This window comes from Eleutherodactylus coqui, chromosome 5 (genome assembly GCF_035609145.1).
Source record: "Eleutherodactylus coqui strain aEleCoq1 chromosome 5, aEleCoq1.hap1, whole genome shotgun sequence".
Lineage (NCBI taxonomy): Eukaryota > Metazoa > Chordata > Amphibia > Anura > Eleutherodactylidae > Eleutherodactylus > Eleutherodactylus coqui.
Genome location: NC_089841.1, coordinates 254,836,645 through 254,859,345, shown reverse-complemented (window position 1 = coordinate 254,859,345; position 22,701 = coordinate 254,836,645). Strand labels below are relative to the sequence as shown.

The 22,701-nt window shown below is 40.7% G+C and overlaps 1 protein-coding gene across 1 annotated transcript in view; it reads left to right on the top strand.

The window, feature by feature from the left end:
• Nucleotides 1–17,476: 17,476 nt before the first annotated feature.
• The window catches only part of NCAN (neurocan), a 238,339-nt gene continuing 233,114 nt past the window's right edge, over nucleotides 17,477–22,701 (top strand). The window contains exon 1 of the mRNA XM_066604529.1: nucleotides 17,477–17,644. Coding sequence (XP_066460626.1) covers nucleotides 17,622–17,644 — 23 coding nt within the window. The 5' untranslated portion in view covers nucleotides 17,477–17,621. The remainder of the gene's footprint in view (nucleotides 17,645–22,701) is intronic.

The window sequence follows — 22,701 nt, the reverse complement described above, 5'->3', positions numbered from 1 at the left end:
ATGATTTGAAGACCGCTCACCATCTTGGTAACTCTTCTCTGAACTTGCTCTAGTTTGTCTGTTTTTTTTAAAGTGGGGTGCCCAGAACTGGACACAGTATTCCAGATGAGGTCTGACTAATGAAGAGTAGAGGGGGATAATGACCTCATGTAATCTACACTCTATGCTTCTCTTAATACATCCCAGAATTGTGTTTGCCTTTTTGGCTGCTGCATCACATTGTTGACTCATGTTTGGTCTATAATCTATTAGTATACCCAAGGCTTTTTCACATGTGCTGCTGCTTAGCCCAATTCCTCCCATTCTGTATGTGCTTTACATTGCACCGTGTTTCCACGAAAATACATCCTACCCCGATAGTAAGACCTATTGGGTTTTCGGAGGAGGCTTGAAATATAAGGCCTTCCCCGAAAATAGGACCCAACTAAAGTGCCCAGTAAAAAAAAAATCAATACTCCCCTGGTCTGCGGCGTCCCAATGGTCTCCGGCGGTGCTGCGTCCTCCTCGCCTTACAGCTGATCTTCTGCTGGTGACAGGGCTTTGAATATCCCCCCTCCAGCAAAGCGAGCCCTGTGATTCACTAATCGAGCGCCGGCAGCTAATCACGGCCAGCGCTCGATGAGCCAATCACAGCCATTCAGTGAATGACATCACTGAATGGCTGTGATTGGCTCATCAAGCGCCAGCTGTGATTGGCTGCCGGCGCTCGATTAGCCAATCATAGCGCTCGCTCTGCTGGAGGCGGGCTATTTAAAGCCCCGTCACCAGCAGAATATCAGCTATGAGACAAGCAGGACGCCGCGGACCAGGTGAGTATAAGCCCCCCCCCACTGAAAATAAGACACTGTGCCCTTTTGGGGGGGGGGGATTAATAGAAGACAGTGTCTTATTTTCAGGGAAACACGATAAGTATGAATGTTAAACCTTGATGTCCCTTTAATTGATATGATTAAAAGAGCATGTTCCTAAAGTCATTCTGCACACCATTGCAACTGACAGCAAGTCAGGGGAAGGCAGGCATGTAAGGGATGGAGTCCACAGTGAAAGTATGAGAAGTCAGATAATTGGGGATGCTAATAAGAGGTAGGAGTATGACAAGCTCTCATTCATAAACAGTTTGGCTATCACATTTAATGGGTGAAGTAGTTGTACTCTAAGAGGGAGTTCAGTAGATTTTATGAATACCTGATCCAAATCTTAAATGGCACATAAAGCACGTATAAACTAGGAAAATGATAGTGGAAGGTGCCGGTTTTCTTCAGACCATAAAGTTAACAATAAGGCTAGAAGTGCTTTTATGTATAGAGAAAAAAGATCTGCTTGGGAAATGTCAACCTATGATTTACTCACACACTCACATATTGAAGTATATCTTTAGAAAAGCAATATACAAGTTAGTGGCTTACCCCACAATTTTATGTCATCCGCACATGTAAATCAGGACTTCTTCCTCTTTTAGCAGCACAATGCTCAATTTCAATCCTCCATGCGGAACTTCAAACAGTAAATATCCAATATATAATATATTCAACGATCAATAACATAGCGCTTTTTATTTTCACACTTCATATATCTGTTTGTAGACTACAAGAATAATGCTGGACATATACAGGGAATGGACAAAAATATGGAAACAATGTACAAAATGTGTGCCTTACGTTACATGGGGTTATAAATAAGACATGTAGAGATCGATTTTAAGTGGAGGTAATATGACACAAATGCGGCCGGGCAACAAGGTTTCATTGGTCAGGGGTTTGAGCCACTCAGCTGCTGTTACAGCTGGCTCCAAAAACCACCCAGAGCAGGGCAAGAGGTGAAGTAAACACAAATTTGTCCAGAAAGCTCTCAGCCAAGCAGGGGTCAAAAGGGCAGCTCACGGCTAATCATTAAATCCCATGCATTTCGTATGACATTTACATATTTTTGTCCCACCCGCTGTATATAAGATACAAGTCGGCTGCACCTGATGATTTTGTTTGGAGGGAGGCAGAAGAGAAATCACTATGCTGAATTATAATATACCTGATTCTTTGATGCTCTGGAGATAAGTTACTGCCAGATCCCCCTATCCATATTGAGGTAACATACATACATAGTAAATGTTCTTGCAATGTTTCGGCAATTCATGTGGAGGATAACAACTCTCCACTGTTTTTTGATCATAGCTGACACATAAATATAGCCTAGTAGTTGAAGAGGAGAGTTATTAGACCATTTGAGATGAGAAGTCCTTAAACTCTAAAGGACCAGACACCTTTTAAGAATTTTACCCATGTGGTGGTTTTACTGACGATTTTTTTTTTGTTCTGCTACCAAAATTATTTTTGCTGGGTTTTTTTTCTGTGATATTTAAGGTGAATTTTTAATGTATTTTTTTGCTGAATTTTTTTTTCCTGTTTTTTAGTTTTATTAGGGGTAAAAAGTAAAAAAAATGATTTTTTTTAAACTTATAATTGTTTAGTTTTAAAATAAGTTCATGCTAAAATAAAATACAGGAATGCGTTCCTCATTTTGCTTCGGACATTTTGATATACAATTTTTTATTCATGGATTACAGAGCATAGGTTTGCGTCAGTGGTGGGTCGTTTTCTTTTTTATATATATATATATATATATATATATATATATATATATATTTTTTTTTTTTTTTCAGGGAAACATATATATATATATTTTTTTTTTTTAATTTTTTAATTTTGTAATTTTTACAACTTTTTTGTAAGAATGTTTTTAAATCCATATCCCTCATGACATCATATAAGACCTCTGGGGGTCATTCACATTGTCTTTTTTTTTAAATTACACACTTTTCTACTGTAGTTGGGGCATCCATAGGCGCCCCAGTTACAGGGGAAAACATCCCCATTTAGTGACGGTAGTCACTGGCAGAGCTGATCTGGGTCTGCTAGGACCTTGTAGCTCTGCTGTGCAGGGGGCACCCGGGCAGTCACGTGATCACTGGATCAAATAGCAGAAATGAAACTTCTGCTTTTTCTATTCACTACATAGCGTTCATTGTAGCCTGCAAGAGAGAAAGCAGAAGTGGTTAAGCTGTGATTAACAGCTGAGGACCCAACCTGATCCTGCCATATTGCAGCAGCAGGAGCTTTAATCCCTTATTTTTACCATGAATCAGGATTAAAGCCCAGAACCAAGCGCCGTAAATGTACAGTGCTTGCTCCTTAAGGGGTTAAATGCAATATTTATAATGTTAGGAAAATACTTTCTCTTGATAATCAGTCATCTGTAAATCCTGCTAGTAAGGCATTTTCCCCAAATAGTTGGCCAACAGTTGCAGTCCCGAATCACCATATGGATCATGATTTTCAAGATTCAAACATGGAAGTGAAATTCCTTGAAGCATCTGAACAAGGACTATTAATCCTTGGCTCGCTGCCAGGAAACATGAATGTTCTTTTGGAGGAGCAAGAAACTATATGGGACCTGTAGGGGGTCTAAAACAGACCGTTCGGCTAATGCTGTCCGCCTCCCAATTGGTTTCAGGATTGAGTACTCAGAGACAACTTAGATGGGTGACCACACGTATGCGGTTAGCCAAAGAAGAAGTGAAAGTTTATTCAAAGAATTACAGATGATATAGGAAAGGTTTGCTGACGTATTGATTTGATTACTGCGCATGCCCAAGGTTACATAGCATCTGCAGATTTTAATTAGCATTACACATCTTTTAGAGAAGTCTCCTACATAAACAATATATCAATGTCCGGTGACACCTGTAACAAAAACAAAACATTCCTGGACGCTTATTACTGGAAGGGAGTCAGCTTTCTCAAGGGAAAGGAGGTATGAGAGAGAGAAAGCTGATAAGAATTCAAAGTCATTATTATAATTGGATCTAACATTTTTCTAGGTAAAAGGTGAAATTAATACAGATACATGATTGAAGCAAAACAAGCAAAGAGATACAAAATGGAGTCGCTGTAGTCTATTATTAAGCGTCAGCCCTTACACATATAAGCTTAAACCTTTAGCAGAAGAACACGCAAATTATAAACACATAAGTATTCTGTGAAATACACTTATCAATTTAAAGGCATAAACGTGAATTAACCCCTCACACACCCACATAGGTTATGATGACCTCTGACCTCAAAAACAACATGAGGGATATTTCTGAAACTTTTTATGACAGTTTTTGGTGTAAAAAAAAGTCGCAACATTTTGCACAAGGCTTGCTTGCACAAAAATTGTACAACTTTTGGTGATCTGCGCTGCTATCATCACCTTCCCGAAAAAGAAGTGTGGCTCATCAGAGCGGGCATAGCTGCCTCACAGAGTCACATTAATGCCAAAAAATGGTGTAAATTATTCTACGGATTATGCCTGGTGGGTTGTGGCATACATGTTTGTGTTAGCACACAGAGGTGCTAAGATGTGCCTGGTATGTGCGGAGGAGTGCGTCTCTTCATATGTTGGAGGCATCACATGCAAATCTTAATAAATTTATCCCATGTACTTCTTCCTTCAGTTGATCATCAGAACAGAATTGAATTGAACTGTTCCAACTTGGCAGTAACACGTAGACTTTCTTTGACCTTCATCCCTCCACCACCAACACTTGATATATATGTATATGACAATGCATAAATGAAGGGTGTGTCCAAATAAAGGACTTTATTCTTATAGAGACATCAGTGGCAGGCACTTCGTTGGACATCAGTGGAAGGAATTTTCTGGGGCATCTGGCAGGCACATATGGAGGCATCTGAGATAGGTAGTTTATGGTAGTAGGATCTTTTACAGACATTAGCAGTATGCTGTTTCGGGGGACATGTGTGGCACATGCCTATAGGAGCATCACTGACAGATGCTTTTGGGTACATCTGTAACAGGCACCTATAGAGCTATCTGAGGCCACTACCGTATGAGTACGGCAGTAGTAGGAGATTTCCATCAGAGGTAAGGATTTATGGTGTCCTATTTCTGGTCGCATCTACAATGGATGGACCTTTTGGAGACTCTGGTGCAGATCTGGCACAAACTCCCGCCTGAACTAGTATAGCATGCTGCACTGTTTCATCCGGTAAAATTATGGGAAGCATTAGACAGATCCATTCCCAATTGGGATTCTGTTTTCATGTTCCCATAGTAGAACAGAAACCCCTAAAGTACATGTGAACATAATCTAAGAGGAAATGAGGGTCAAGTGACGGTCAGTCCATTCTTGAAAGAAGGAGTCTGAATTACCGTAGCTGCGGAGCCAAAGTAATCTACTATGGTATTCTGCTAAGTTTATAATTCCTATGCTTAAAGGGGTATTCTGGAAACTGGGCAAAATTTTCTAAATTCACTAACATTTCTGCTCATCGCCACTATTCCAAACGTCATCTACATCATCGAGCTAAACTCCAGTATCGTTTTGGTCATCCTGCGCCACCGCTGCTATCCAGCCAGCTTCAGATTTACACATTGCTTCTTAAAATGGCTGCAAAAACTACATCTCCCACAATGCCCCACTACCAGTTACTGACGAGTGTGCATTCCCAACTGTACAAACTGTGTCGTCATTACAGAACTTGGAGGCACTGAGCATGCCCGACCAGTAAAACAGCTGAGCATACAGGACATAACCAAAGGAGAACTAAAAGGGGGGGAGCGCAATGGAGAACTAAGCGGGGGTGAGGAGAGGGTGAACAACACAGGTGAAGCCATATCTCTGCAGCTTTATAAAACAAGGTACAACATTATATTGGAAATTTACATGTTATTGCCTTATGAGGCATAGAAATTTCAATGAAATACCTCTTTAAAGGGGTTGTCCAGAGGCAGCAAGTGGGTCTATACACTTCTGCATGGCCATAATAATGCACTTTGTAATGTACATTGTGCATTAATTATGAGCCATACAGAAGTTATAAAAAGTTTTATACTTACCTGCTCCGTTGCTGGCGTCCTCGTCTCCATGGTGCCGACTAATTTTCGCCCTCCGATGGCCAAATTAGCCGCGCTTGCGTAGTCCGGGTCTTCTTCTTTTCTGAATGGGGCTCCGTGTAGCTCCGTGTAGCTCCGCCCCGTCACGTGCCGATTCCAGCCAATCAGGAGGCTGGAATCGGCAATGGACCGCACAGAAGCCCTGCGGTCCATGAAGACAGAGGATCCCGGCGGCCATCTTCAGCAGGTGAGTATGAAGACGCCGGACCGCCGGGATTCAGGTAAGCGCTGTGCGGGTGGTTTTTTTAACCCCTGCATCGGGGTTGTCTCGCGCCGAACGGGGGGGGGGGTTTAAAAAAAAAAAAACCCGTTTCGGCGCGGGACAACCCCTTTAAGGTGAAATATTGCATTGTTATAATACGGTGGACTTATCATTTAGATCAATACTCTACTCTTGTGTCTTGTAGACCCGTGTTTATAACTTGTTATAGCATTTCATAGCTCCATACAGCGTGATCCTACATCTGTTACTATGTATAAAGGATTCTGAAAAGGTTCATGTAGTATGGCAAATGGAATTGCTTAGTTATAACTTAATCACATTGCATGGCACAATTATCTGAGCTCTGTTTGATGGTATTATGTATGTAGTGTATTATACCAGTATTATTAAGTATTGCAGTGTCTGAGCATTGGATGGTATTCTGGTACTCGCAGGATGACTGAAAACTGCAGGTCTTTGGGACTTTGCTTTAAAACTTTTTAGACTTTAGCAACACCATTCATTCTACTACTATAAAATATAGTAAAAAGTACCTGCTGGTTCACAGTTTTGCTTCTGTAGTTTATTAATGGAATCCCAGCAATTTAGATATATCATATAATGGTGATGTGGTTTTAAAAATCTTTCCAGGATGGATTTTTAAAGTGAGCTATAATTTTAACATAGTAGAGGTTTAACTTTGTAGGAATATACTCGACACTTACTTTATTTTATGGTTGTGCTTCAGCCAAACAAAGTGTATTCTTTTGTTACCTAGACAGCTTCATTATTCTATCCCTTTTTAAGCACCTATGACCTTCATCACCATCTATTATCTGTTCCTGATGTCTTACCTTCTTAATTGCTAGTATCAAAGTCTTTTCTGCGTGGTAACTCTTGAACTTGTCTTCATCTGTTTCTCCCCCATCCCTTTTATTGTCCTTTTGTGACCCCTTAGTATAAGCTTAGTCTCCTTTTTACACTTATTTCCTTACCTTGTCTCTTTAGTACAGTCCTAATCATCAGCTGTAGTGGCTATTGGAACTTTCGTATATGCATTACGCATATGCAATTATGCACTAGATGACTATAGATATGTGAACAACCCTTCCAATTAGTGGGTTCAACCTCTTCAACCACACTTAGGGCGAGCACCCACTGGCGTTTGCGTTTTCCGCGTTTCCCGCGATTTTTCCGCGCGTTTTTCGCGGCGTTTTCGCGGCGTTTTCGCGGCTTTTCCATTAATTTCCATGGAGAAAAATAAGGACACATATGCAACTGACAGCTCCTATGTTAAAAACGCAAACGCAACGCAAAAAAAACGCCAGTGGACAGGAACACATGTTATCTCTATGCCTGTGCAGGAAAAACGCAAAACGCAAAACGCAGGTAAAAAAACGCCAGTGGGTGCTTGCCCTAATTTCTATTTCACTATCCTGTAGGGATAAATGTATTTTGTGAAAAAACCTGTGTGACATGCTAGAGCGGCCCCGATCAACTGTTAAGCCCTATTTACATGGGACAATTAGCGCTGAAAATTCGCTCAATGTCTTTTGAGCGATAACACTGGCCAACAAAAAAATATTTTGGAATGTTTTCTTCATGAAATCTTACTAATTTTGGGGTGAGAAAAATGAATATGACAAAGAAAAACTTTTTATTAGCTCTAATTTCTGTAATATATAATAGGTGGCAGTATGTTATTTTACCCGATTAAGAGAAAATGATACATTTTACTTACATATGCTAACAACATTGAAAGTGCATTTGACTTTTCTTTTAATACCAGTTACATTCTAAGAGTTCTAACTTGATGGAAGAATTCCTGGCAGGCTGTTTGGTACGAAGAGAATCATGTGGGGACTTCATGAGATCGTTTTCTTTTGGCTTGCCTCTTGAAAGTGAGTCCCGGAGCATCCCTACACACAGACCAGCAGTAATCTGCAAACATTGCTTCATTCCAACCGCCCTGATATCTTTGCTCCATTACAGAAATATCCTGGTGGAATCTTTCTCCGTGTTCACCACTGACAGCTCCACAACTAGAAGGGAAAAAGTCTAGGTAGGAGCGGAGAAAATGGATTTTAAGGGACATATTGCATCCGAGTTGATGGTATTTTTCCAGAAGTACTGTCACCAACTGAGTGTAGTTATCATCTCTTTTGTTGCCTAAGAATCCATGAATGACTCACTTTAAGGCTTGCCAAGCTTCCTTTTCTTTTCCCTCCAAAACGTGGTCAAACGCAGGATCCTTTACAAGTTATTAAATTTGTGGCCCAACAAACATACCTTCCTTAACCTTTGCATGACTCAATCTAAGAAATTTGTGTCTTAAGTACCTAAATGCCTGGCCTTCCTGGTTCATACCTTTGACAACATTTTTTATTAAACCCAGCTTTATATGAAGGGGTGGAAGAAGAACATCTTTTGGGTCCACGAGAGGCTCGGCAATGATATTTTTCTCGGGAGAGTCAAGATTTCTTGCAGGCCGGGCCGCTTGAATGTAATGTGATGATTTTCTATCCCTATTGTCCCACAAACTTAAAAAGCAACAGTAGTGTACCCCAGTGGCATTCCTAAGAGTTTAGATCACCACAGATTCTCCACTTGTGTTTAGCATATTTGATTGAATCGAGGCGGGTTATCATGTTTACATAAGTCTCCTTCATGTGAACTGCATGTCCAACAGGAATAGAAGGAAGACAGTTGCCGTTGTGAAGTAATACAGCTTTTAATTTAAGCTTGGAGGAGTCTATGAATGGCCTCCATTCAGTTGGATCATGGTTCAAATTCAAACATTTCATCAAGCCATTAACGTTGCAGCAAACAACAGATTGTTTTTCTTCTAAAAAAGAAGCAGATCCCTCTGACGTTCTCTGTAATGTGAGACCCTGACATCACGTTGGAGAAGATTCCATTGCTATAGTCTGTTATATGTTGTATGCACAACCTGGTATGTTGGTGTGAACAGTGATGTGTGTGATATGTCTGTTCAAGTGGCCAGACCGGTGCTCTATGTGCAGTCCTGTTCTATGTGGTTTGCATAACATTGTGTGTTGGTGTCAACAGCAACGTGTTTTGTATGTCTGTTCAGGTGGCCAGACATGTGCTTTACGTGCAGTCCTGTTCTGTGTTCAGTGTGTGTGAACAGTGTTTTGTCCTGTGTTTAGTGCATCTCTGAAGGTTCCTGATCAGAGATAGCCAGGTCCCTGATCAAGACAGTGGGGCCAACCTTATCGGGACAATCACCCCGCTTCTAGGCAGGGGTGCCTTACCTTCCCTGGTTAGTAAAGGACAGTGGTCCTTTCATCTTACCTCTAGAGGTGCAATCGGTCCTTGCTTTTACTATATGTGTAGTTAAGGTTTCAAAAGGACACACTCTCTTGTCTGCATGGAGACGTGGTGCTTTAGTTCGCCGAGCAGGCGTAACACCACAATTTGCTATGAGAAACTGAGATACTGAAGGGGTGAGCCAAGATGACTGAGAAGGATTCCAGAGCTGGCACTGTGGGGAATGGGGCCACTTTGCCCCATTCAAAGCGGGTTGGCTCGCTGTCTCGAGGATCCATTAAACCAGAGAGCTCTGCAGTGGTGGGGCATACTGTAGGAAAGGTGTGGAGAGAACCCATGAATCAGTTCTTCGCATATCTTGTTCCTGGAGGTCCTATGATTCAGGCTGAGTTTGAAGGAAAGGGAGTCGACTGCCTGATGGATACAGGTTCTCAAGTGACAACGATGCCGGAAGCCTTCTTCAACCAATACTTTCAGGCCCTGATCAAGCTTAAAAGAGAAACTGTTATCAAGTTAACTGCAGCATATAATTTACCAGTTCTCATTTGGGCATCGCCTAATGTGCAAATCTGCAGCCAAGATATCATCAAGAATAGCATTATTATTGTTCGTAAACCCTTCAGAGAAGACGTTCCGATGATCCTCGGCATGAATGTATTACGAGAATTGGACCAAGATTTGTTTGCCAATGAGGGCCCGGAAATTGTAAACAGGTGACACCCCAACAGCTGAGACAGAAAGTCTTCCAGCAGTTGATAAGAGTGTATGGATTGCAAAAGAGCATACTTGGCCACTGGGCAGTAGGGATGGTTAGGGCTTCTGAAAAGACTATTCTTATCATACCTCCTCAACATAAAACTGTTCTGACCTTGCCAGCTAAGACAAACCAATTACTAGAAGGAACCAAAGTTATACTGGAGCTGGTGGAGCTTGGCAAGTTGGGCCAGAATGCCTTGGTGGCCCAAACTTTAGCTGTAGTTTGCAATGAATTGGTCCTAATAGCTGTGTCAATTTGAGGTCTAAAGATGTTACCCTAGAACCTAGAACAGAAATTGCATAAGTCTACATAAACCAAGGCAAAGTCCTGAAGAGGCAAGCAGTATCCTTGGTCACAGTGACAAGTAAAACATGGACCTTGGCTGTGTCCATAGAAGAGAAATGAAATCTTGGAAGAGAGAAGCGAGTCATGCTGGAACAAATGGTGGTTGAGTTGACTTCATTCAGTGCTGAACAGATTAAGGCAATATTAAACAATATTTGCCCAACATGCTGAGGATTTTAGGTGCACAGATGCTATCCAGCAGGAAATACCAACTGCCCATAAGGAAAAGATATCGTCAGATCCTACTGATGTTGTATCAGAAAGTAAAGAACTTGCTAACTCTAATGCTGAATTCCTGAGATATCCAGTGCAGCCAGAGCCCTTACAATGCCACAGTGGTGCTTGTAAAAAAAGAAGGATGGAAGCATACAGTTCAGTGTAAATTACCATAAACTCAACTTCTGCACCGTCTGAGACTCCTACCTGCAGCCATCGATTGAAGAGTCTCTCTCTGTCCTTGGGAAAGCTAAATATTTCTTGACCATGACCTAGGCAGTGCATATTGGCAAGTGTCCGCTGCAGAGAAAGACAAATTAAAGACAGTCTTTACTCTACCAATGGAACTGTATGAGTTCAGCCATTTGACATATGCCAGAGAGAGAGAGAGAGACTTCGGACACCAGCCAAAGTAAACTGTGGGACTACACTGCTTGGAGGCTCCAAGTTGCAGAAGAGACAGTGGGTGTGAGAGCTCTACGAGGAAGACAGCATGATACTAGATGAAGATCCCGGAGATCATCTACAGAGTTCATTGGTGCAAGCGAATAACAGTAAGTGAGGTCGACCTCCATCTAACTAAAGGGTGTGCACATTCATGGGGACTGAATCAGTGTAACAGGCCTGTTATATTGTATATATTGATGCTGCATCAACTATTACTTAAAGGGGCATCGTTCGCAGGTCACGGACACAGGCCAAATGCTGTTCTTCAACACGAGCTTTAGGAATAAGGACAGTGAGTACTTTTTATTACACTGTTAAGGGCGCCCACCCACTGGCGTTTTTTTTTCTCCTGGGGTCTATGGGACTTGTAATGTTAAAATCGCGATCGCGCAAAATCGCAATTTACCGCGAATCGCGGTAAATTGCGATTTTGCGCGATCGCGATTTTAACATTACAAGTCCCATAGACCCTTGCAGAAAAAAAATGCTGCGAATTTCGCAGGGAAAAAAAACCGCCAGTGGGTGGGCGCCCTAACAGGGAGGTATTAATCTTTCTCGGGAGGACTGTACATTAGAACTTTTGAATTATACATTTCTGTGTTATCGAACAAACCTTTGCAAAAAAATGTTAAGACTGTTTCTCATACACCATTACTCTTTTACTATTTCTGTGAATATCACAAAGGAAATGCATTAGTGCAAACGGCATTAGATGCTGTAAGGTGAAAGACAAGTTGCCTATTTACACTCGTACCATTACTATTAGCATTGTTGTGTTCTTAAATAAATCTTGTATATTTTTGGTACTCTGTTGGTTGCATCGCATCCTGAAGCCTGCATCACGCATCACACCCCGCGACATCTGGAAGTAACTTTCGCAGACCTGTTTGTCTTGTGTTTCATGGTTTAGGTTTCCATCATCAAGTAACTGAATGCCATTCTAAGATCACATTTTGAAATCCCAAGCATCTGCAGGTTTACCAGTAGAACCTTTCTTCCCTGAAGTCACGGCACCGACTATAAAGTCTGGTGGACAGATGATCTGGACTGGTTTACATACTTTGGACTGTGACCATTAGATTTAATGAATGGACAGCAGCAGGAACAGACTAAGGTTTGGACATCGACACAAAAATATCGATAGTCGACAGTAGCGAGTATGGCTTAACAAACTATCGATTATTGTAAAATATCGGTGGAAAACTATCGATATTTCGATATATCGACCTTTCGACAAGGTCCTGCCAGCTACAAGGAAGCCAGAGGATGGACGCTGGACCTGACGGGATGTGAGCATGACCTCTGTCTGTTTGTGGGGCTGCGTGCCCTGCATTTTTTCAAGTTGCCGCTGAGGGACCAACGATCTCCATGGCAACTTTTAAACAATGCTGGGCCTCGTAACGCGAGCGCAGTGCCCCGAACGCAATTGTGATTGTGTTAGATGGGTCTCCTATCTTTTCTATGAGCAGTGCGTTTGCGTTATACGCTGAACGCACGACATGCCGCGTCTCCTTTACTGAACGCATCCAGCGCAGCCCTCCATTTGCACGTGGAAGTGCTTTCATTTAGACAGCATTGCCCACAGCCATCGCATTAGACACAAGCGTTCAGAGCCTGCGTCTAACGCCATGAACAAACACATGTGGAGGAGGGGCCGAAGACCCCACTTCTTCTGAGAGTCGTTTTGCCTGGAGCAAACCTGATTGGTGACAAAGAGTCACCTCACACTTTCCAAAAGTTTCTAGAACTTGTTTATAAGTTCATTAGTGCCTCGAGCAAAACTACATCCTGTACAACACAAAGGAAAGGGCGGAATGTAAAGAAAGAAGATCTGGTCACCGGACCGCAAGACAGGCTGCTTCTTAACAAAAATCCATATTATATCGCCTTAAACTATCGATGTTACCGATATATCGGACATAACAATATCCATCGCCAAAGCATTAGTGATATATCGATATTTCGATATATCGGTTTACGTTGTCCCAACCTTAGAACAGACTGACCCTCAGACAATAAGGGTCTTAGGTCCTTACAACCATATGCATTCCTTTGTTTGGTTTTGCTGTTTTACATTTATTGCTCCATTTTTAATTGTCGATCTTCTGTGGTTTTGTATGATAACTATGCCGAAGTAACAATCCATAGTAATGTCACATCACATAGCTGCATAGTCTAGTGGCTGCCTAGGGATGTTAAATCCACATGAACATAACATCCTGTGGTGAACATAGCCATGGCCTACAGCCATTGGCCAATGCAGCCACATGATATGACATGTTGTCATTGTGATTTATTCATGGGACAATTGAGGAATGTTGACAGTAACCATTAAAGCGGAACTAAACTTTCAGATGACTTTTTAAAAAAGCATTTCTGGCCAGTACCATACTTGTATTTTGCATTTGTTATCTGTTTTCTCCTTCTGTAGGCTCAGGTTCTAATTGATAATGAGCTATTTTCGAAAAATAAATGGAACGACCCAATCCTGTTTCCCTTCAACATCAATGGGAGTAAAAATCCCGTTCACTACTTTGGCCTCCAGAAGGTCCCTAATGCAGCCAAATTGCATGGGAACACAACCACACATTATCAATATCCTTATGCCTCTTCCATGAATATGTCTCAGTGGTTAGCACTATTGCCTTGCAGTGCTATGGTCCCTGATTAAAATCTCATCAAGGACATCATCTGCATGGACTTTGAAAAACTCCATACAGTTGTTCCCCTTGGTTAGATTTGAACCTAGAACTCTGGCAATCAGCAGTGCTAATAGCTGAGCCACATCACTTGTTCTGCCTTCATCCTTCCCCAGGGGAGAAGAAAAAAAAGGAATAAACAAAAAGAGAACATAGAAACCCCATGCAGATGTTGTCCATAGAAGCTCAGCACTACAACGCAACAGTGCTGGACACTGAGCCACCAAGCTTCTTCCTCATCCAGATTCCACCTTCTCCGAAGAAGAAGATGAAGAAGGTCTTCTTCTAATTCTCCTCATTTTGCTCCTCCTTCTTTTCTGAAGGAGAAGGGAAAAGAAAGAAAGAGGAACATGCAGGAGAATAAGGAAAAACGAGCATGGTTGCTCAATCAGTAGCAATGTTGTCTTGCAGTGCTGGGATCCTAAGTAAAATGTGACCAAGGATAACACCTGCACTGGCTTTGTATGTTCTCTTTGTGTTTCTCCTTCTTCTGTTCCTTTAGAGAAGAACAAAGGAAGAGCAAGTGTGATAACTCAGTCGTTAGCACTGCTGGCTTGTACTGCTGGAGTTCTAGGCTCATATTAGTCCAAGCACAATATCTGTATGGAGTTTGTATGTTCTCTGAAGAAGAAAGAACAGTTGCGGTGGCTCAGTTATTAACACTTCTGCCTTGCAGTGCTGGAATTCTGTGCTCAAATCTGAACAAAGGCAGCATCTATATGAAGTTTTTCAAAGTCCATGTAGATGTTGTCCTTGATGAAATTTGAATCTAAGACCCCAGCACTGCAAGGCAACAGTGCTAACCACTGAGCCCCATTCATTGAAGAGGCAGCTGCACCTTCACCACCAACTGTACTATGATGTATCCCATACCCAGGTTATATAGAGAGGAGGAGATGCTACTCCCCTATCTTTTTGTAGAACAGCCTCAGAAACAACAGCATAGAGGACATTGTATAACAGTACTGAGCAGAGTAGCTGTGAATCGAGGACTAGAGTGAGATAAAACACTTACCAAAAGCTACAGCCACATCTGTGTGTCTCTATCTGTCTCTGTCTCCATTCAACTGCTCCTTCCTCCTACGTCTTCCAATCTTTCTCCCCTCCTCTCTCCATAGACATCTATGGGCTACAGTGACAATCTGATCTCTCTGTGTACTGATGTCTGTTCATGGATCTTATTTTTTTGTCTTTCACTCACTTATATAGTGCATACATATTCCACATTGCTGTACAGAGATTGTCGTAACTTACATTGGTCCATGTCCCCATTGTGATACACAATTTAAATTTTAGTACATTCAGAGAGAGCGATCAATTTAGAGTGAAGAAGCAGAAATGTCTGATAAATGGAGAATTGAGGCAATTTGTGTCATAAAATATATTATAACATTTCTCATTTCTGCTTGTACTATTGATTTATGAAAAAAGTAAAAGTTTAGATACTCTTTAAATATTTTTACAGATTGGCAAGGGTGTTATATTCCCGTAAACTGTATGATCTATCAGTATAGTGGGTATTTTTCTTATGTGCAGATTGAAATCCTGTGTCTTTTTTCATATAACTATAGTAACATCCATAGCTGTCATGTCAAAACACTTTTTACAATAAGCTGTATTCAAATCGCTCTTTACAATAAGCTGTAATCTCAAATACAAAATGAGAAATACAAAACATCTAACCATTATACGACTTATCCTGCATTTATCACTGGTTTCCCTCTCTGCATGATCATTTTTTAATTCTACGTTTTTCCATAGCTGGTGGGTGGAGACCCGATTCTTTGATGCTTCCATACGCTGCACACACACACAAAGAAGAGGAAATCCTGCTCGTCTATCTGTCTATCGCTATATCTCATACAAAGAGAAGCATCAGCATCATGGAAGACTTTATAGAGAAGTACTGAGCAGTGTATATGCAATTCAAGTAGCTGTAACATTAGCTGCAGCAGCACATCTGTGTATGTCTATTTGCTTCTCTCTCATTTGGATCCACCTACTCTTCCCCATAGACCTGTATTGACATCATGAAATCTGATTTGTCAGTAAGCCATTAATTAGTCTGTTTCATTTTTTCAAGGCAGATTTAATAGTAAAGTCAGAGTGAATAAACATTTGAGATGGGGGGGGGGGGGGGTGGTGGAGGAAAGAAGACTGATAAGTAGAGAAAGAAGCATTTACAAAAGTTCTTATTCTCACCTGCACTTATGATTTATGCAAAGTTTGTTGAAATATCAGTAACTGTTTTAAAAGATAGAATTCTTTCTGCATGCAACCACCACTAGAGGGAGCTCACTGCATACAAATTTATGTGGCTACTATAAAAAATACTAGCTGTAGACGGAATTAATGGTTTTGTCACTATAGATGCATCAATTAGCACTCCAACTAATCATTATTGGTCAAAATGATGAAATTAGTCCTGTCTACTTACACCTCCTACTGCTTTCCAATCATCTTCTCTAATACCATTTTATCCACTGCCACAATTCAAGTTTCATTCATATGTTGTGAAGCATCATTCTTTATCTTGCCCTGCTACATTTCTCCCTTCCATCATTATTCCCCTTCTGTTTCATAACCTCCTAGGTGTCTCGGCTACGAATATTCTCTGCCCTAAAGTTCCTGTAGACAGTAACCTGCAGTCTAACTTTACTGCTCTCTTTTGTTCCTTGGTAAAGCTTATCGCGGTCAAACCTCCGGTAACCATTACATCATTTAGGGTTGGTAGCAGCTACAGAAGAAAAATCTTCCTCTAATTTTGCTGCCCCACAAACAGCAAGTACGCAATCCCTTACGTGCTTGCTGCGTGCTCCCGCGTGGGAGATACGTGCGCGGAAAGCGTAGCTCTTTATTTATCTGGCGTTCTCTTCCCCATCATGTACCACACTAATCAATTACTCATTCTCTATCTCCCATGCTCTTGCACATCCCATGTTATTTTAAATCCATTGATCAATTTTTTATCTCATCTATCTCTTCCTGCCTCTGTGTTCCTCTTTGAATGCACAACTCCTCCATTCATTTAAATTCCCTTTCAACATTATAAATTGTCTATTCCTGCCTTGCATTGTATTCCACCTTCTACGTCCTTTATAGTCATTCCCTGCATTTTCAATTAAGCACACATATCTGTGAAACTTGCAGACACCTCTCAACGGAAGGAGGGGAAAGAGTTAATGCGTCGTATACAGAGATATCGCCATAGATGCCCTGTGGTTGTAGGTTTTATAAACTTCCCTTTACACAGGGTAACAACCCCCCCTGCAGTGCAGCACCTGGACCCAGCACCAGTCTAGATAATAAAGGGTGCAGCTAAATCCCTACGCATGCTCATTACAGATTCCCCCCTCTCCCCTACCTCCTCTAAGGCACCGTGGAGAGCAGTATCTCTCCATCTCACATCCTATTGATCCCTGATGGGATGCTCTGTGACAGAGGCAGGGGATGCCCAGGGGTCCTGTGTGTTCAGCCTTTAACCTTAGACCCCCCCTCCCTCCCCAGTCTGCAGATGTGAGGAGGATGCAGAGGAGCTGAATGCCTCTTCTATGCACACACCCCTTCTAAGAACTGGTTCTCCTGCAGCATCCCCTGTCCCTGGTACCCAAACAGACCTGGATGCCTAACCCGCCAGCCGGAGTGCACCTTTCCCACCTGACTCCCATACTGGAGGGCTTTGTCAATGCATTCCTGAAGGCTTAGTAATATGGATCTACATCATCCAAGCAGGTAATTATTAAAGCCTTATTATTCCTTCCCTCAGCTTTTATTAACTGATACCCTTTGATGGAACACATAAGACTCCTGTTTATTTAGGATTACTATGGGCTAAGTGCTTTCAATCGTCCTTATAAAAATCCCCTCTGTGTCCACTGATGCACTGCTTTTGCAAATATGTTTTAATGGGATTTCCATTCTGTTGCTCTGCCATTTTACAAAATGCAGCGCGTTTTAAGGTAATCCCTTATCGTTTTATTAGTGCCGAAGCTTTTAAATTAGATGGATTATTGTTAATTATCAATGGCTGTGATTTTAGTCAGCATTTCAATTTGAAGAGCAATACAGAAGAATTCATTAGAATGCAAATAGAGAGAAAGATTTCAAATGGCATTAAACATGTTAATAGGAATAATCCTTTGTATCATCCCATGCTTCTCACGCAGAAGATTGCATTTTCATAGGTCATTACTCAGTTATTACGAATGCAACTATATATATATATAATATATTTATTTATTTCATGTGTGTGTGTCTTACCCAGCACACCTGTCATCGCACTGTGAGCGGTTATATCCAATACCTACAGGGTTAATGTAACATATTTGGATACAAGTTCATGTTGATACTATAAATTACAGTGAATCCAGTATAACTTTTACAGACTTTACAAGAACATGTATATTTGTCCGTGTGTCTCTTTTGCCGGCACGTAGATGCTACTGAATAAATGATGGGTGCTTTTTGTTAAGATGCCTACAACATGTTGCTGGAATATAGATTCCATGTTTGCATTAGACAAGACTGCTGTGGGAAATGCCTCTAGAATGCAGAATGACTCCCGAGTCATCAAGACAAAATGTACATAGATACATGTCATTTATATACCTAGGGGGATGGAAAGATACCCATTGTGACAACAGAAAACCAATATAATTGGCATTTGTCACTGTATCTTTTCTTCATGAGGAGCAGGTGGGCCATTAGATTCCGGTTGGCAGCCTTAGTGAAATTAATAGAGGGTGAGAAGAATGGAACATGCACCATTGAAGTATTCAACATAATACAGAGACATGGAAATTACTCATTCCTTTTGCTCGCTCCTTGCAAAAAAGCAGAAAACAGCAGTAGCAGGACAGATAGATAGCTAGCTAGATAGATAGATAGATAGATAGATAGATAGATAGATAAATAGAGATATATATTAAATGCATAGATATGAGAAAGATGGATAAATATGAGATAGAGAGATAGATAGATTATTAAATGGATAGATATGAGACAAATGGATAGATATGACATAGATAGATAGATAGATAGATATGACATACATAGATAAATAGATAGATAGATTAACAAATGGATAGATATGAGATAGATATTAAAAGGATAGATATTAGATGGATAGACAGATATACCATGGATAGATATAAGATAGATAGAAATTAGATGGATATTAGATAGATAGATAGATGGCTAGATAGATGATAGATGGATAGATAGATGATAGATAGATAGATAGATAGATAGATAGATATAAGATAGATGGATAGATATTACATGGATAGATGGATAGACATTAGATAGATAGATAGATAGATAGGTAGATAGATATGACATACATAGATAAATAGATAGATAGATTAACAAATGGATAGATATGAGATAGATATTAAAAGGATAGATATTAGATGGATAGATAGATATACCATGGATAGATATAAGATAGATAGAAATTAGATGGATATTAGATAGATAGATGGCTAGATAGATGATAGATGGATAGATAGATGATAGATAGATAGATAGATATAAGATAGATGGATAGATATTACATGGATAGATGGATAGACATTAGATAGATAGATAGATAGATAGATAGGTAGGTAGGTAGATAGATATAAGATAGATGGATAGATATTACATGGATAGATGGATAGACATTAGATAGATAGATAGATAGATAGGTAGGTAGATAGATAGGTAGATAGATATGACATACATAGATAAATAGATAGATAGATTATTAAATGGATAGATATGAGATAGATATTAAAAGGATAGATATTAGATGGATAGATAGATATACCATGGATAGATAGATATAAGATAGATAGAAATTAGATGGATATTAGATAGATAGATGATAGATGGATAGATAGATGATAGATGGATAGATATAAGATAGATGGATAGATATTACATGGTTAGATGGATAGACATTAGATAGATAGATATCAAATAGATAGATATCAAATAGATAGATAGATAGATATTAGTCAGACAGATATTAGATAGAATATGGGTTTGATATTCAAATTAATATGCATTTTTTATTCAATATGACGTATAATTGCTGTATTTATTGGAAAGTACAGTAACAGTGGACAGTGTATAGAAAGTTGTCAAGTTACTGGAAATGGTCTTTGTAGAGGTTCTTTCTCTGTTTCTTTATCTTCTGTTCATTTTCCATTTATGTGAAATATGTGATCAGCAACGTTTTGGGATTAAGGGCACAGGACGTGACCCATTACCGTATAATAGAGATCCCATAAATCCTGCGAGAGAGGTCACTGAAGAGGTGATACTATTAGTATAAATAATGCATCCAGCAGTTCCATCCAGATACAAGCCTCCACCACTGAAAACATCCACATAGCTACACACATTCAGTATTCTCCTCTTATGCTGAAAGTGTATCAACATGCATTTGTAAGACGTGTAACAATCATAATGTACTAAAGTCGTAAGAAAGGTCTAGTAAGAGCGTAAACGCCTTTTAAACTGCAAGTATTAAAATAGAACCTTATTTTTTTTTTCAGTCCCAAATTTTAACTCTTCGCGTGCTGTCACACCGGCTGGAAATCTGCACCCGAATCCACAGCTGTGGCATTCCACACCAAAATCTGTCCGTCTAATTCCCAAGTAGCCATAGCAGATTTACTGCTTGCGGTGCATCCAGCGGGCTAATGCCATCCCTTGTGAAAGCACCCTTAAGCACATTTACTTTCCCTCAACCTAGAGTTTAAACCTCTTAGGACTCAGCTACATAACAGCTTTTGACAATACTGCACGTTTTTGCAAACAGAATTACTAGTATTCTTTTACTGAAGAATTTCCAAAGGAAATAACATGAAAGTGATACTGACAGGTCACAATCACATTAGATGCTGTAATTTCCTTTGGGGATGGCTTATCTCAGCGACTGGATGAGCAAAGTTATAGCATTCTGCAGAGCGTTCTGTGCACTTATCTGACCCGTCTATTCATCTGGCTTTTCACATAGATAATTGTTAAGGTGATTGCATATTTTCTTTTCTTTATACCTAAATAAATCCAAAATGCTGCGCTGGTTCATAGCAATTATAGGTGTTGGTGTTATCTGAGCTCCAAATTCCCTGTAGAGGGTAAAAGATACAATTCTGGTTGCCTGCAGCCACCACTAGGGGGAGCTTAGGAATTTACTGAAGACAGATGTATTAGCAAGTTCAGTAAGAACTGTATAATTTCATCTTCCGCATACTGACCCTGATCGTGCTGTCAGAATTCATCATCTAGTTATATGGCTGTGTGAAGGGAAGTGGGGGAGCTCTTTATATCAGAGTTCACTTTTTTCATATTATCAAATACTATGTACAGGTTTGTGAACATTTTTAGATAAAAGCCGAAGGCCATGATATGTAAAATGTAGGCAAGATTGCAAAGCAAGTATTTCTGTCAGAGTTACCCAAACGAGGTCTGTTATAAAGCCACTAGTACATCCAATGTGACCTCACAGTTTGTACATCTGAGTGTTATCAGAAATAGCTGGCTCTTTGTGTACCAGTTCAGGTGTGAGCCTAAATACCCTTTTACACTGCTAGATGAATTGGAAAGAGCCTGCAGCCGGCGGTGGAGGAGAGATCGTATATTGTTCACTTGACATTTACACTGAACAATAATTGGCTAGTTTTAATCACTCATCGGAACATAATGACGCCTCTGGTCAACCCTGCTGCCACTTCTCTTTCTAGCAAACAGTTATGGCACTAGCTTATGCCAAAGGATTTGGTGCAGACAAACCATGACTTTTAGGTGGTCTGTGTGAAAGATCCGATCAGCGACAATCTAACGATTTATTGCTGATTGTTCGGTTGCTACAGGCTTGTACACCTAACAATTATCAAGCAAAACACTTAACAATAATTGTGCTGTGCAATACACCATTAACCCCTTAATTACACAAATCGTACCTTGGCTGGGGGGCACTTAACATAATAGGATGTAAACTTAAGTCCTGTGGATGGCATGGGATATGGAGTTGATCCCTCGCCATCCCGCAGCGGGAGCCAGCTGTGACTGTGAACACTGATCCCCGCTGTTAACTCCGTGATCAATGTTGATTGCAACATATAAAGGGTTCACAGGGAGAGGGCACTCCCTCTGTGATGTCATTGGCCCTCTGCTACGTAATCACTGGGGGTCATGAATTGCATTGGCAACTGGACGCCAGGGAATGGCGTCTTGGACTGCCATGGCCTGTGAGCGCTATTATAAGCGATAATGCATTGCAGTATGCTTGTCTCTGTGGGAAGAAATAAACCTGGATCTTTGTTAATACCACCGATGGGACTAGGGGCACTGCTGCTGCCCATACCACCATAAAGATTAGGTGGGGGGACATATTAACTTAAACCCCCCCTTCATTACTGGAACGAACTCCCTTAAAAGTGACAGTGCCCAACAACTGGCTCAGCAGTCAAGTGCGCTATCATGAACTATTGCAGTGCACGCCAGTCATTTTTGATCCCAAACCAAACTTTACTAACCTTCCGCTTCTACGGCCTCATTCACACAAGCGTTTTTGCGTGGCTATTTTGTCGAGATAAAACGTCGGCCAAAAATCGTGAACACGTGAAGCGTTGGATTCTGATGCATTCATTCATATGGGCGATTTTTGGACGCATTAAAAAAAACATACCATCAAACCACTTTCACTCGCTGTGTCAAAAGACAGTTTCCTGGCCTATCCTTTGACTAAAAACGCCTGATGCCTCATTCACGCAAGCCATGTGTTTTCACGAAGGCCA